The sequence below is a fragment of the Ostrea edulis genome, chromosome 7, assembly GCF_947568905.1.
Source record: "Ostrea edulis chromosome 7, xbOstEdul1.1, whole genome shotgun sequence".
NCBI classification, from domain to species: Eukaryota; Metazoa; Mollusca; class Bivalvia; order Ostreida; family Ostreidae; genus Ostrea; species Ostrea edulis.
In genome coordinates, this window is record NC_079170.1 from 67635028 (window position 1) to 67652868 (window position 17841).

At 36.3% G+C, this 17841-nt stretch overlaps 1 protein-coding gene across 1 annotated transcript; it reads left to right on the plus strand.

The window, feature by feature from the left end:
- The first annotated feature begins 2426 nt into the window (after nucleotides 1–2426).
- LOC125656826 (uncharacterized) lies at nucleotides 2427–13982 on the plus strand. The gene is made up of 6 exons (XM_048887412.2): nucleotides 2427–2756; nucleotides 3670–3801; nucleotides 4207–4266; nucleotides 8402–8677; nucleotides 11090–11272; nucleotides 12287–13982. The coding sequence occupies exons 1-6, from the start codon at nucleotides 2594–2596 to the stop codon at nucleotides 12874–12876; spliced, it is 1404 nt and encodes a 467-aa protein (XP_048743369.2). The 5' UTR covers nucleotides 2427–2593; the 3' UTR covers nucleotides 12877–13982.
- The last annotated feature ends 3859 nt before the right edge of the window (nucleotides 13983–17841 follow it).

Genomic DNA, 17841 nt, shown 5'->3' on the forward strand with positions numbered 1-17841 from the left:
TGTTTAATGCTTATTTGTGGAATTTATAAGATCGATCGCTGTTCGTTATTTTTACTTTTTCATATATTCTCTAGCATTATATTCAAGTATACACATTGCATATACTCCCGTGGTTTAAAACACTGGGTTATTCTTTGGTTGTTTTGCTCTTGACTATTATTGAAATTTGTTTTGTGCTATAGTGTTTTTATTATTGATTGTTTTTTTTTTTGTTATTATCACGTTGTGGTACTCATAGTCCTTTTAAAAAATGGATATGAAAATTGAAGAGATGCTACTAGTGGACAATGCAGTGCGACACACAGAATTGATGGTCTTCAGTTTTTGATTCTGTCTGACAAGGGCTTTCATAAATTGTGATATTTCTATTGATGTTCTTTACTCTTATATTCAGCAAATTGTGTGATCATTATAACCATCTAGTTTGACAAGACACTCAATTGAATTAAGGCGTCCCATATGAAAATATAGTAAAATAGATGCATAAAATGGTCTTTATAGTGTTTTATATGGATAATATTTCATGAAAAATATCCGAGAATGAAACGACGTTTAAGCCGATACCCAGTAGGCTTCCATATATTTTCATCGAGGCATGTGTTTATCATCACGAGACTATCACGTGACATTATATATTTAGATCCAACAAATATGATTGTGATAATTGCAAAAGTGCAACGATATCGGTTACATGTAGGCTGACCCTTTTGATATTGAAAAACAGAGCCTACTTTACATTAACTGAAAAGTCTTGGAAGCAAGTTCTCCAATAGAAGGAAGTAAGTTAAAAATGCATCTAATGCAGCATATTTCTTAATTTTCGAAAGTATGCAAAATTATCAGATACGAAAAGGGGTTTCTTTTTGTGTCAGAGGTTGCTGAGCAGTCTATCATCGGGTCAAATGCTGTCTGAAGTGTTTCATACCGATTGTTAAACCGTTCTTAACACACTGATTTTGACTACGGATTACTCCGTTTACCTGATCAAGATATAGGGCTAGTAACGGCGGATGTGATCGGTCGACGGGGGATGTTTCTCCAAGGCACCTGATCCTACCTCTGGAATATCCAGGGGTCCGTTTTTGCCCAACTCTTTATTTTGCATTTCTTCTCGGAGTTATGAGGTTGATCGCTGTTAGTTTTCTTCACCTTTTATGAAGGATATCTACTCTTTGAAAAAAGAATTCTTGCATTCCTATCTTGGTGCAGGGTCAATGAAATTTTCTATTTGTAAAGCAATGAATCTTTTAAAATGATCTTTTTTGAAACCATTATTTGAAATATTATACTACGGCTTTCAGAAATTAGAATTAAAAAAACTTTCAGTCAGGAGAATAGCCTCAAAAGCTTTAGTCTCCTTTTCACAATTGCATGCATCAACGGCTTTTTTATTTGATGTAAAAGGAGATTCACTTTTTGATTATTTTGATTAACACGGAAGGTTACATGGGAGGGCAAAATGGTCTACCATTGAAGGTAATTCATAATGGACTGATATCGCCTTGTCATAGAATAATAAAATCTTAAATCATCCCCCACGGGTTGTCTCTTTCACAAAATAAACAGTGACCATATGAACTTCCTTTTATAAGATGTGAAATGAGATTTGATTGTTTCATTGATATATACGAAACTGAAACCACTGAAGCTATGTATATTTTGTCTGTTTATATTGGCGGATTGATTGATTGATCGCATCTTGTTTAACGTCCCTCTGAGAATTTTCCACTCATATGGAGACGTCACCATTACCGGTGAAGTGCTTCAAAGTTAGGCCTATGCTCGGCGGTTACGGCTATCGAGCAGTGGGAGTTCTTTATCGTGCCACACCTATTGTGACCGGGATATCCGTTTTTAAGGTCATATCCAAGGACCTGTGACATTCACACCTGAAGCTGAGCATTTGGCAATGGAACTGTCCCTACCTGTTGTTTTACATGTAACGACTTTGGTCTGTCGCGGTCTGGATTCGAACCTTGGCCTTCCGTATACTTGACAAACACTGTATCTCTAGACCACCACATGAGAGAAAGAGATGGTTTTCCATTGAAGGTCATTTAAAATGGACTGATATTGTCTTATGGAAGATTAATAAGAGATGCATCGGTGTTTGTTTTTTTATCTATTGCTTCATAACAATGAAATTTAAAAAAAATATTTTTATTTTTAAAAATCAGATTAACGTTGTCTACGGGTATTGTTATTTTGTCTTCAGGGAAATCCATTTTCACTGACTATAATGAGGCGATGTCCATCAGTTCTAAGAATGAACCTATCGAATTATACATGTCTTTATTAGCCTCGAGATTTATATTTCTAATAGCTAACACTGCTCGTCACAGTTTCTGACCTATTTACCTGTGTGTGGGTATATATACACCCATTCTATGTGTAGCTCTTAACAGCCTAAGAAAATCAATAGACCATTTCGAAAGACCCAGCCAATTGATTAATATACCTGTATGCGGTTTGGTGTTTAATTCCTTCTCTGTGAAATGTGTAGTGATTTTGTCTCAAACCCAGTCTAGAATCTCTACATTTTATATTCAAATAGTTCCGAAAAAACAACATATACATGTAAAGGAATATACCCATGTCCGTAAATGATATACCTCGGAATTCTTTTAACGGAATGGAGAAGAGGAGCCTCCCTCCATTAGCGCTCCCCGAGTATTCGGGTCCTGGAACTTCTGGTACAGGTTATACAAATACAGGAGCTCCGGGAATCACCACAGCAGAGCATGTTCAAGATCTAGGTAAGTGGCCATTTACTGTACTAATGTCAATGTTTACTGACAATCTTCTTTTCACCCCATTGATTTCCAATGAAATTTTGAAATGAAATGATGAAGGTAAGAGCTTGGAGATTTTTCAGTGAATATATGGTGCTGCTTTTCTAATATTCCTTATCAATTATATTTCATTGAAAACATAAGGTTTTTATACTTCTTATAAGTACATCGAATTTTCTTTTTTGTGTGATGTTCCATTTTTGATAAAAAGGTAGAGTATAATTGAACATTTGCAAATGGACAATAGGTAAGATCAAACGGTAGATACAATGCTATGAACTGAAATAGGTCAAAATGCATTTCATGTATATTGTGTAGTCTGAGAAATATGGTATTTATGTGCTATAACTAATATAGATTAAGGTTAATTCCCTGTTTCTGCTGTAGTCTGAGAATATGTTATTAATACTAAAATTTCACAACTTAAATGAGTGTATGTCCATGGTAAATAACATACTTAAGTAGGAAGGTGGGATTATGTTGTATGCACTATGTCTTCGCCAGTCAAAGTGAAATTGCTGTATTTCGTGCTTTCTGAGGGCTCTTGATATTATACACATTACTGTCTGACGTGTTTCATACCGTCAGACTTTGGCCGTTCTTGGCACACTTTTTTAGACTACAGATAACTCCGTTTACCTGATCAGGATGTAGGGCTCACGGCGGGTGTGACCGGTCGACAGGGGATGCTTACTCCTCCTAGGCACCTGATCCCACCTCTGGTGTGTCCAGGGGTCCGTGTTTGCCCGACTTTCTATTTTGTATTGCTTATAGGAGTTATAAGATTGATCACTGTTCGTTATCATCGCCTTTCATTGATACTGTAGTCAGTTCATTTCCATGCTTTAAAGAAAGTCAATTTTTCCTTTCCCTACAGACCCCCCTCCAGCTTATGATGACCTGTTTGTACGGAGACCTTCACCTGCTTCTTGGGAGAATAAATCCAATCCTTACAACAAAGATGACAGAAATGCCTGGGAAATTATCCATGAATGGTTTGAATTATCGAGTAAGTTCTTAATCGTTAGTTCGTCATTCTCTGTGATTTCTGGTTTTTATGAATTATCGAGTAAATTCGTAATCTACTTTGTGTACGAGAAATGTTTTTATATCTAACCCTATCCTTGATACAACATATTGTGAAGTCATTGGATTTTGTTTAGATCACGGTGGGTGTGACCGGTCGAAAGGGGATGCATACTCCTCCTAGGCACCTGAATCACCCCTGTTATATATAGGAGTCCGTGTTTGCCTTACTGTTAATTTCGTATTCTTCATAGTAGTTTTGAGCAATCTTTTCATATAGGGATCTAGATTTGTTTTACATGCTTGATCATGATGATGACGTTTTACAGAAGTTTGACGATGATGAGAAGCAAGATTATAATAATCATGATGATAACATATTTTTCAGTTCTCCAACAGATTATATGGCTCGGAGCGCTAGCCTTCTCTATTTCCTATATATATTACGGTAAGTCCCAAACACATTTAATGTAATGTAACTTGAATCTGTTTTAACTTACGTGTATGAAAATACAAGGAAAAATATGATAGCATGCCATCTTCAGAAATCACTCGATTAATGAGTGCTTGTTAGTAAGACTAGAATTTGAAAGTTTTCAACCACATGGCTCCATCGTCGCCGACTGCTTATTGAGTTGGATAATATTTTTCACTTAGGAGGACTAGTCCTCTGTAGTCCGTAGTTTTATGTTTCAAATTTTCCACACACCCCCGTCTTCATGTCAAATACCAACAGTAATGGTCTATTCTCAGCCAAAATTGTTACAAAGTACTAATAGCTTTCAAGGATAAAGGGAACAAACTTTATGCGTAAATCCACACCCCTCTCTATAATGAGTGGGCGGGACTCGTGCGATTACTAATTATTACCTTCTATTAGGATCCAAATAAATAAAAAATATTTTTAAAAATTTAATTTTATATTTACTTATTACATTTTTTATAAATTTTAATTTACTTATTGAAATAAAAAAAAATTTTAATTTTAATTTATTGAGTAAATTAGATAAAAATTATTCTTAAAATTATTATATAAATAAAAACTATAATTTATTTTATTAATTTTTTACTTTTTATTTAGTTTTAATAAATATAAGTTACTTCTTTATTTCATTATGATTTATGACATACGACCACATGTATGTGTCCGGCCATCAAAAGACGTGTTGGTACACGATGGTCCTTATTTATTTATATTTATTTATTTTTAAACCATGGGACAACCCATACGTCCCATACGGAGCATATGTATGTTACTACAACACACATCAACTTCACTACGTTGGTGCATTTGGGAGGTGTTGGAGGGTGAGGCTGGATCGCAATGAGATGGATAGTATTATGGCAGATAATACAGTCACCAATCGGTTAACTATATATAGTTAACCAATCCTACGAATATCAAACAAACAAAGCATTACTTCCAAGGTGGTCCATCGAATAGCGACAGTTACTCTACACTATTGACAGTACTTTTAAACGAGTTGAGTTACTGTAATTTATACATATAATTTACATCTTAAAATTATTATTGAATTAAATAATATAAATTTTTTTCCCAATCTAAATATCATTATGTTAAATTACTTTACTATTAAAATCTTAATTATTTACATGTTCTTGTAATTCCATAGATAATGATTTTAGGACGGGGCTAGGTGTTGTGTTTGTAGCGGTGTTAGATAATGATATTAGGACGGGGCTAGGTGTTGTGTTTGTAGCGCTGTTAGGTAATGGTATTAGGACGGGGCTAGGTGTTGTGTTGGTAGCACTGTTAGATAATGGTATTAGGACGGGGCTAGGTGTTGTGTTTGTAGCACTGTTAGATAATGATATTAGGTCGGGGCTAGGTTTTGTGTTTGTAGCGCTATTAAATAATGATATTAGGACGGGGCTAGGTGTTGTGTTGGTAGCACTGTTAGATAATGGTATTAGGACGGGTCTAGGTGTTGTGTCTGTAGCGCTGTTAGATAGTGATATTAGGACGGGGCTAGGTGTTGTGTTTGTAGCGCTGTTTGGTAATGATATTAGGACGAGGCTAGGTGTTGTGTTTGTATCGCTATTAAATAATGATATTAGGACGGGGTTAGGTGTTGTGTTGGTAGCACTGTTAGATAATGGTATTAAGACGGGTCTAGGTGTTGTGTCTGTAGCGATGTTAGATAATGATATTAGCACGGGGCTAGGTGTTGTGTTTGTAGCGCTGTTTGGTAATGATATTAGGACGAGGCTAGGTGTTGTGTTTGTATCGCTATTAAATAATGATATTAGGACGGGGTTAGGTGTTGTGTTGGTAGCACTGTTAAGTAATGGTATTAGGACGGGGTTAGTGCAATCTAATCAGAAATAGATCTTCCATCCGCTCCCCAGTTTTCAAGACATCACAGGGACGATCTAACAACATCCCATTAAGAGTCACGTCAGAGCGACTTTTGTATAAAGCAATCAAATTGCAACTAACGCCGAAATGTAAGTTAGGATGTGTTGTGTTTGTAGCGCTATTAAATAATGATATTAGGACAGGGCTAATATAGCTGCAATAATGTAGCCCTATCCGATTTTTTTAAATTATGACGTTTTCCGGATAGGGCATCCATAGGATCTCCGTAATGGCGCAAAATAATTTTAAGAATAACCGATGATTAGGTCCATGTAGTAGTCCCAAATGTTGTCTACACCAAAAGGAGTACTCACTTTGTGCTTGGGCATGTCTAATGATAGTGGTTTTCATTAAACATCATGTACAGAATGCAAAATTCTTCGTCTGCTCCGCTATCTACAGAAAAACCTAAACATTGACAATCTGCGCGAAAATGTAGTTACTCGAGCCATTCCGACAAAGAAAGGAAAATCATATGGTTGCAGAAATAACTTACACTTTGCTGTTCATTTTTTAACTTGTTATTAAATCTAAGCCTTTTTAATACCGACGAAATAGCTTTCGCCTCCGAACTTGTCCATTGATGTAAATACTACCGTATATGGCATATGCAAATAACTTGACAATCGGAATTTGAAACTTCAGTAAATCAAACATGGCACACAAATATGAATCGAGAAATTGGAATATATCGGAATTGTGGAAAACGGTAGAATAGAGCCTCACAAATCGTAAGTTGCGGGTTGTAACTTCATATATTGACTAAGAAACATAGAATAGCATTTTATTTACGTAAAGAAAGTCATCAAATGTTTAGATGATAGAAAATGTTGCGAGGGTGAATCCCTCCCGCATTTGCACCATTACGGAAATCCTAAAGAGTTGTAACTCCTCCCCCCTCCTCCCCCCCAAAATCGGAGAGGGCTACATTACTGCAGCTAAGGTTAGCATTGTGTTTGCAGCGCTGTTACATGATGCTATCGAGGAGAGATACTGTTCGTTTGATCATGTTTGAATGGTTGTTTCAAAGATTTATAGAAAACCGATAGAAATGAACATCGTCAAGCGAAACAAACAATATTCTTAAGTTTATTGATGACCTTAAAGGTAGGCGTGGTTTAATTTTCATGCCACATTTTAATAAAGATATCATGCCATGGTATTATATGAATGAAATAAAACCTCCAACAATATCAGATATACATACAAAAAATTAAGGTTGTAAAGATATCAATGAAATTTTTTTAAGAGACAGTCGGTCTTTTTGAACACTTTCTTTCTGAAACAAGCTGAGTGCTGAGCACGTGACTATCTGATAAACATATCATTTGTTATTTTCCCAGGAAATTCTTGGGTCAGTGGATATCTAACTACCGTTTGTGTTTTACACATGGTGAAGCATAATGAATTCAGTCTTATAGGCCATTATTCCAATATCTACAGTAGATGAACTCGATGTTAAAACTTTTTGGCGCCATTGTTTGCTTTTAGATCACGTGTAAATAAGGCGCGCGGAAAACATACATTACACAAATAAGGTCAGTCGAAGATGTCCGAGAGTTAAATTAGTAAGGAATGAACACAATTTTTCGGCCTATTCCTTTCATCAGAGATGAAATCAAATAGTTTAAGGAGCACAAGGTATCATATTTTGCCATTATAGATACATTAACAATGTTAGCTTGGACACATTTTTAATCATTATTACGTCTACTACAAGACATCGAAATATCTTAAAGTGGAGAATTTTCATTTAATGACTAATAACAAGAGATAAAAGAAAGAAATAAAATCTACAAATAAAGAAACGAAGCACATCAGTCTGGAATTTCCATTCATATTCATCTGATTCTTGAAAAAGTAAATCCTATACTCACCTGGAAGACACGTGAGGTAGTTCTAACGTTCCTTCCTTTTTATTATGTCGCCTATTAGCCACTTGGAAAATTCGAACGTGTTTCAAATACAAAGATTCGAGTGAGTAGCTCCAACTTTAAATCTAAAAAACGGCCTATCGGGTAGTTTTGAGAGGGAATGTCTTTCCTGACACCATACATATACTTAAGGTTGATTCAGAATTTTAGTGGTGGTTATGGTGGAATGAAAAGTTTAGACAGATAAAAGATTAATAGCGGGTAATCCCAAAAAAATTCCGACTTTGATGGAGGGATATAAAGACTTTTTACTTTCTTCTTTTCATAAGGCGTGAAATTTAATGGAGACTGCTACTGGAAAACCTTTGACAAGAAAGGGAAAACTACAGGGGAGGAAAACCTAACGGCCTTCATACAAGCAGAGGGCGGAGTTTCGTGTGCTTTCGTTCTATATATTTTTGTGTGGCGGTTGTGGGCTTTTTGTCAAACTCGCAGGTCCAAGCGGATAACCAGGGCAGAAGTGGAGGGTCAGAATAAATGCGGAGGGCTTTTCTTTTTCCTCAGCATTGGACTATTTTGGGCTAACTTTGGTTTGTGTATTGCAGGTATGTGATTTTTGGACGAAACTTTCTTCTACAATCATTGAACCCTTCCGTTCTCGAATTAAATGCCTTCGTTCGCAGGCCAAACATTTCCGTTCAAACCATTCATAGTTCTGTTCTAAGGCCGCGTCCTTCACCAAACCAAAGCATGCTGTTCGATATTCACAATTAGCCATTCGTTACGTATTTGATCGCTGGTGGTACTGACTTTAATTCAGCATCAATCGATTTATTGTAGATACATGTACACACAAAAGTCGGCCTGAAAGGAATGCTCATCATATGACATACAAATTTTACCAATGCCCTAATGTGACTCAGAGTGCATTAAGATTAAGGCAAATGAACTGGAGAAAAATCTATAAGGGATTTTCTATTTTGAAAGAAAAATGTATTTTGATTGTAACAACATGAAGTTCTTTTAGCATGGAGTTTTCCGGAAAATAGATCACGTTTTATTCCCCAAATCCAAAAATGATCAAACCAAATCACATTTCAATTAATGATGACCAGTTTTATTCACTCCACGGTTCCACTATGTGATTGAAATGACACGGACAACACATTCATGTTTAAGAATTCCATAATGTTTGATCAGTATCTACAGTGTGCCTAGGATAAGAAGCCATGTATTGTATGCCAGAAGTGTGTGAATTCTGAAAAGTCTATGGAACTTTTAGTAAATTTGAAATCACAAAACTTCTCAAATCCATCTCAAAACACATGATTGTTCAAGATCATTCCTCACAATAAATCAAAGGCCGGGCTTCTTGACTTCATAGACATAGTAAAAGGAAATATTCATACATTGTGATAAGTCATCTGAAACATTACTTTCTTAAACACCACGGAGTTTACACGCAAGTATTTTGAAGTTGATATTTAAAACATACTGGAGTTTCTTTCGTGATCAGGTCTTCAACAGTCTGTTGGATTTCCATGGACAAGAATTGTTCTCCTCTATTAACTGGCCTGTGTTACATTCTTAATATATCTAACTGCTTCTACATGAGAAAAGAAACCATCACGTGCTTTGTCATTCAACTCGACATTTACATATACCGACGACATTTTATCTATGTTCATTGATGTTAACGGCAAATTGACATGTCAGCTTTATGACAAAAGGAAGGATTGCAGCTTTCCCATCGTTGACTTTCCATATTCACCTAGCAATATACCATTACCGCCTTCAAATGCTGTTGATGTATCTCCAGTGATTTGATATGCAAGAGCATGCTCTGTGTATGATCAGTATTTAAATCGGGGAAACAAATACGTTAATGGTACAGGGGTTTCAACAATTTCGTTTAAAGTCAGCATTTCACAAATTATATTGTAGCTATAACGATCCAATTTACAAATGCAACCTGCCATTGGGTCAAAGCTGCCTGATGTGTTTCATGAAAGGTGAAGATAAGGGAGAGTGATCAATCTCATAATTCCTATAAGGAATACAAAATAGAGACTTGCGCAAAGACGGATTCATGGATATACCAGAGGTGGGATCAGGTGCCTACGAGGAGTAAGCCTCCACTGACGACCGGTGGCATCCGCCGTTAACCTTATGTCGTGATCGGGTAAAGTGAGTAATCTGTAGTCAAAGCAGCGTGTCAAGAACGATCTAACGTTTGAACAACATTTGACCTAACGACATCAACTTATTTAGAAGTATCCTGCATCAATTTAGATTGATCATACACAGAACAATATTTTACGCATGGAATCATAGATATATACACTGTATGCAGGTAATAATTGAATATTGCTAGGTAAATATGGGAAGTTGATAAAGAGGAAGCTGAGGTCATTCCGTTTATTATAATGTGAAGTCGTTAAATAACTATAAGCGTTTTTGTGCAATAAAATATCCGAGTACGAAGCAGATGTGGAAGACGTTGTAGTGTCTTTCTTTCTGAGTTCACGGATATATCGAATCAACATGAATGAAGATAATTGTTGTTAATTGATAAAACGTCGTCGATATATCTAGATGTTGAGTTGAAGGCCCCAGCAAAATGCTTATGTCTTCTCGTGTAGGTTTGAAATAGATTCTGCCCCATAAAAATATTTTTAAAAAACAGGCCAGATGACAAAGGAAGACAATTCGTGTCCATGGGAGTTCCAAAAGACTATTGAAAGACTTCATGAGAAGTTTTGGAGAGATAAAGATCCAACTGCCTAGATAAATCAACAATCTATTTGAATAAAGACTCATATTAAGGAGGTCAACATTTTGAACATTATTGGGAAAATACATCAATTATTCCGGATGCCAAACCATACTTAGAATATGGTTTTCAAATAAGGATTGGAAACTCGATTATACTATAATACCAAGAAATTGTGTGTAGGATTGAAATTCTTCAATACTTTTGGGATTTCATGTACATTTTCTAAATTCAATCGTTTTAGGAGCAACCAAAATATTTAACCTGTATGACAGCAAGGACACATCTAATGGCAATACCTACACTATTCAGTGCGATTCAGATTTCTACAGGTTCTACCATGACGCCAAAATAGGTCATCTGGCTGTCCTGATGCCATACGTCGCCTACGTTCTTATAAGCTTCATCTTCATGATTCCTATTCAAAGTAAGTCAGAGTAGTTATTTTCTTCATATATTTATTCGTAACAAAGCATTGATGAAAAGATGTGATCAGGCGGAAGATCTTAAAACCTATTCTCAAATTGTTTTTGCATCCTGTTTTGTGTTACCTAGGAGATTTCTCACTCATTGTAAATGCTTCTTCACCTTTAAGCGAATAGCTTATATTTTAACCTTGGGATGACGTTCAAGGTCTTGGCATGTAGATAGGTTTCTTCATAGTATCAGGAGTCTCAGTAACACTTTTTTCAATGTTAATAATAATAATTGAGATTAGTATAAGCTTCGGAAAAGGTACATACATGTACCTCATCGGCAGTTTTCAATCTTCAGTACAATGACACACTTTTAATATGGTTATTATTTAGTTAGACAGGTAACCAGAGTTTAAGAACAATCATTGGTGAATTAAGAACTAGGGATTCCAGTACATTTTATTCAACATGCATTAAACCTGTCATTGGGTCAATTACTGTCAGATGTTTCATAACAATTGTTAGGTCATTCTCTACCTACTGGTTTTGACTACAAATTACTCCATTCACCTAATAAAGATAGAGGGTTCACGGTAGGAGTGACCGGTCAACAGATAATGGTTATTATTCCTAGGCACCTGATCCCACCTGGTTTGTCCGGGGGGGGGGGGGGGGCTGTGTTTGTCCAACTCTTTATTTTGTATTCCTTTTTGTCCTATTATTCATTTTGTATTCTTTACTGCGTATGGTTTGTTATCTTCACTTTGTCATTGATCGCTCACATTTCTGAAGTACACATGTACCATCCATCTTCAGAGAATTGCGATATAAAACTTTCAAAGCTATATCCGAAATCCTCACTTTTGAATGACATTTTGTAAGTGGAAATTGATTATACTTCGACATATCAATTCTACATGTATATAGAACGATCTAAATCCGACAATTCTAAGAAACACAACGACGGGAAGCTAATGTTTGATTGAAAAAGTTGTCACTTATTAAGTATGCATTTCATTTCACAGAGAAGTGGACTTTACGCCGGAAGTGGCGTCAGTGGGTTAGACTTCTTGACGCTGACCATGATGGCATCATTAGTCCGGGAGACATGGAGAAAACCAACGCCAAGCTGGAGCAGATCCGAAGACTCGTCGGAGCGAGACAGTCACCTCTGTCAGCAGAAGACCAGAGGAAATGGTGGAACGACCACATTTTCAAAAGCGGACCCGGAAAACCTATATCATTGCACGATTACACTTCATATTTGGAGGGATGTATGGGGTCATTAGACAAACCGCATGACACAGTCAATAAAATGAAACCAGCCATCACGGGGTTTTTCAACTTTTTCTCAACCGATGGTTATCGCAAGCGAAATCTCATTATTGGTGAAGAAGATTTTGTCAGGTTCTGGATAATTCTCACGGACGTCGATGAACAGCACTGCAGGGAGATGTTCAACAAACATTTCCCAGCACCCGTAACGATGGCCTATTTCCTGGAAGATTTCAATGCTTTTGTTTCTCATCCAGAGTTTTGGAATGAATTCAGTAATAGAATCTTCAATATTCTTAAATTCCGCCGCTCTGGTTGCTGCTGCGAAGTGAATATATGATTTAGTATAAGTCTATATCGGGAGCATTGTTGAAGATAGAGGATACATGAATTATTTATTGAAATGGATTTTAAAGATTGTGTTGATATTTGACCAGGGCCGTTACAATTATTAATGGTTCCTTTACATGAGCAAGATTTATGGCTCACAACGGGTGTGACCGGTCGACAGGGGATGCTTAGTCCTCCTAGGCATCTGATCCCACCTCTGCTGTGTCCAGAGATCTGTGTGTGCCCTACTCTCTGTTTTTGTTCCTTGGAACATGTCATGGGATTAATCACTGTTCGTTATCTTCACCTTTCATACAGACATACACAACATTCCTGTTCAATATGAATATGAATATTTGGCACTTCATAAATGTAGCTCATTATTTTAAGTAAGGATGGAAATAACATTCTAACATGCGTATCCTCAGGCAGTACACAAAATAACGACCAAAGACTAACTCGAAAAGCGCCAAAATATGATAATTGCTGTGATACGTACATGCATGTTCACAAAGCACATTTCTCTTCTTTCTCTTACAGTAAAGTATAATATAGATGGAAAGTTGAAAATAACGAACGGTGTTCAGTAAGGAAAACAAAATTAAGAGTTGGGCAAACCCCTGCATATACCAGAGCTGGCATCAGTTGCATAGGAGTAAGTATATACTGTCGACTGGTCACACCCGCCCTGGGCCCTATATGTTGTACAGGTAAATACATAAATGCTCATTTTTCATTGTTAGAAATTTGTTATACTTTAATTTGTTTAGTATTTTTGTTTTGATTGTTATTGGAGTTTGTTTTATGTTGTCGTTGTTAGTCTTCCATGTCGTGTCACTCAGAAACGTTTAAAACACTGACATAAAAATAGAAATCATGGTACCCGCGAGCAATAAAGTGACAAGCAGATTTAGATATTTTAAGAACACTGTAAAAGATGATTCTATTTGAAAAGAGGTTTTCGTGGGTTGTTATATTTCTATTGTAAAGAAATTCACTAAATATTGTATTCTATATGGGATTTTTGAGATTGTTCGTTACATTCCCCTTCTCATGATTTAATCTATGTTTGTTATGTTTCATTGCCTTTGTTTGATATTAAAGCTCTTAACACAGGACCATTGTAAGTCATCACTATAAAATCCAAGACTTCTAAATCTATAACCTATTGTAATGGACCAACGTACAAACCAATTACATGTACCATGATCTGCATGTAGAAAGAATTTTGGTTGTTTGTGTTACGTCTCATATTGAGACGTCACCAACTGTAGGTGAAATACCAGAAATCTAGACCCATGCTTAGCACTCAGAACCGTAGTAATTAAGGTTTTTTAACATGCCAGCGCCTGCTGCGACATGGGACGTCCGTTTTCAAGGTCCTATTCGAAAGTCTTGTGGTTCTTTCTTCCATATGCCGAGCGTTTAGTGAAGAAGCAATCACTTCCTATATCATCGTCTTAGGTTTAACGCGGCCATAACACAATCGGGACTTGAACTCACTATTTCCAGGTTACGAAGGGAACGCTCTATCACTGATCTATCGCAACCGGCAGAAATAAATTGGCCTCAACCACATTCGATATATCCCAGTGAAATTGAAACCACAGTGTCTTCTGCATTTGTTTTGTACTTGTATGTTTATCACATATAGAAGTTAATAGCAAGTAACAACTCAATCTTATGACAAACGACGTGACGTCAGCTGCTCCATCGACAACTTCCCATATTCATGTAGGGTATTTCATTATCACCTTGATATGCTGTTCGTATCTCTCAACTGATTCGTTACTTAAGACCCCATGATCACTTAACACTCTATGGTCAGTTTAAAAATCGTGACAAGCTATTGACAAACAAGGTGGTGTTAGTGGAGTTTCAATAATTCCCTTTAAAGTCAGCGCTTCGATAAATGCTATGTTTGTTATAATGATCCAGTTTGCCAATACAACCTGCCATTATGTCAAATGCTGTTTGACGTGTTTCATACAAATTTTTTAGACCGTTCTTTATACATATTTTGACCGCGGAGTTTTCCGTCTACCTAATCACAATAATCACGGGTGTGGTCGGTCGACAGGGGATGCTTACTCCTCCTAGATACCCATTCCCACTTCTGGTATATCCAGGGTTCCGTCTTTGCCCAACTCACATTTTTGAATTCCTTATAGGAGCTATGAGATTGCTCTTTGTCATCACCTTTATTGTACGAAATCTCAAGCTTATGCGAGAAGCCATGTATGAGAAATTTCACAAGCTAGTATACATCCTCTACTCCTCTTAGATCGACTATAACTTACAGAAAAATGACTGGGTCACCCTGTCCCAACAATATGTAAAAAAATTCCACATCAACATTGATCCCCTATTGAACCCCCTACCCATATAAGGTTTCGATCCTTTATTTTGGCTCCATCCTATATATCTCGGGATAATGATTTCAACAACGCCGAGTCTGCACTACCTGTGAATGTTTGCTTATTGCATGGCCGATCATGGTAATGTTGCTCTAAAGATTAAAAAAAAAAAGATTTCCTCTACGAATTCCCATGTAAATTTTTGTTCCCAATTGCGGCCCCACCCTAACCCTTCCCCCACTCCGTGCAATTATTTGAATAAACATGAATCTACACTACCTGAGGACACCTGCTTAGGTATATTATACATTGCCTTCTGTTCTTGATATCTTCAATCCACAGGTATCTCTTTTGTGGAAAAGTAAAGCATTTACTGTAATCTGGTCAAATATAGTACAGTACTGATGTTAGATATAATACTGATGTTAGATACAGTATTTCGGCTTGAGCATCACTGAAGTACACAGCATGTAGACTACGACTCACATGACACAGCCAAGCCGAAGATGACATTGAAATTAAATTAACCAGTTTTGTTTGAATTCGTACCTCATTCTATTAACTGTAGCATTTGTTGTGTGAAACCTGGTAGACCAAAAAAAAAATATTAAAGAGGAAATTAAATGTCCCATCTCAGTCTAAAAGAAACAGTTTCATCCAGCAAGAACATTCTTATCACAGCGTGAACAAAGACAGTCAAGACAGATCAAGACCTTCGACAGAGATAAGAGACTATCCTTCATCTTCTACGTCCTTTTGTCCCCCTGTAGATAGTTCCCTTGTAGATCATCCATCGGGTTCGACATCATGTTCCTTTCGTAGATATTTCCCTTTTACCCCTGTAGATAAATTGTCAGTTGTTGAATCTTGTACTTTTGAGCCTGCATCTGAAATGTTCAAGAATGTTGTAATTAGAAGTATTTCTACAGAGCGATTCTGCAATGCAGAAGTTGTGCAGTCTTTTATGTGTACTCTTTGTCGAGGTGTCCCTTGTGATCCCTATATTTCAAAATGGAGTCACATTTTTTGCAAGGAATATATTTTTGGATGGTTTTCTTTGTCAAGTACATGTCCTGCATGTAGATCTCTGCTTGATGAGAGTGAGGTGTCCCCCCTCCATGATCATCTTCTTCAAATTTACGATACATTGTTAGTGCAATGTATTCATGCAACTTGTACAAAGTCATTTTTGATTAGTAACATTGATGAACATGAGAATATCTGTTCAATGAAAGGCTCAAAATTTCTGTATGATGTTACAACAAAATCTAAAGTGTTTAAATTACCTCTGCATTCTGTTTCTGCAAAGCATACACGCCATAAACGTCAGAAACCCATTATATCACAAGTAAATCAATTTTGTCAAATGCAAGAGGAAAATAAGTCAGATGACAGAGGAGACTCTGGTTTTCAAGGTAGTGGATAAAAATATTTGTGTACAGATAAACAATCTGCAAAAGAATTACTTGGATCTTTTGATATTAACAGGTCAGTTTCTGAATGTTGAAATATTGCTGAAATTTTGAGTGTCAACCCAAATGCTTTGTCTGAAAATGAATTGGAATTTTTTTTTCAAAAGGCGTAAAATGTGCTCCACTAACAAAAATAGATCCAATTCAGAAAGGCATAGATGTCACACATGCAGATATAAATTTAGGACAGTTTTTAGAGAAAGTTATTGTACGTAAAATGGCAGGGGTAACATAATAGGAACTCACACAAGATGTAAAACCTTTAGTTCAGAATGCTGAATCTATGTTTGATCAACATGTGAAATGTGACTGTGGGGTAAATCCCCAGTTTAAGATGTCTGGTAATTATGCTAGAACTCTTTTTGAAACTCCCCACTCTGCTTTGTTAGAACTTATTTCAGATTCTGTCAGGAAAGACAATCTGTCCACTATTTTGAATATATTTTTACATCTTAGGAAAGTTTAAAGATGTAAAGACCCTCTGACAGAATGTCCACTTGATGTACAAAACTACAAGAAATGTGCTGTTGAAATGGGGACTATTTTACTTAGACATTTTGATCATGTACCGTGGCCCAATTATTTACACAAAGTTATTGAACGTGTTCAGCAAGTTATAGAAGATCCAAATAGGTCTGGGTCAGTAGGGGCTTTTAGTAGTGAGGGCAATGAGGCTGGTAACAAACTTTTTAGACATTTTAGAAAAAATCTCTCCTGTCGTGGAAATACTTATGGAAGTTTGTGTGATGTATTAAAACTTCATTGGTTATATAGTAACAAGGCTCTTTTTAAGTTTGCTGAAGTCTAGCACAAAAACATTCGCTGTTCTTTATGTTTTACTTGTGGTCATAATAAGAGAACTTGTCCACTTCTGAATACTAGTTCGTAAATCTTCATATCAGTTTTACTCTAGAATATGACCATACACTGCATTTTATTTCATTAAGTGTTCATGATCAAAATAGAATTCTTTTGAAATTATGTAATTGAACAGAAATATGTAAAATTTTATGTGTTAGCACAGGAGGTATTTACATGCACATAACAAGCTTGTATATATATGTATATAGATCAATCTCATACATTACTTAGAAATCCATCTTCTTGTATGTATTTAGTTCATTATGCCTGTCACATGGTATACAT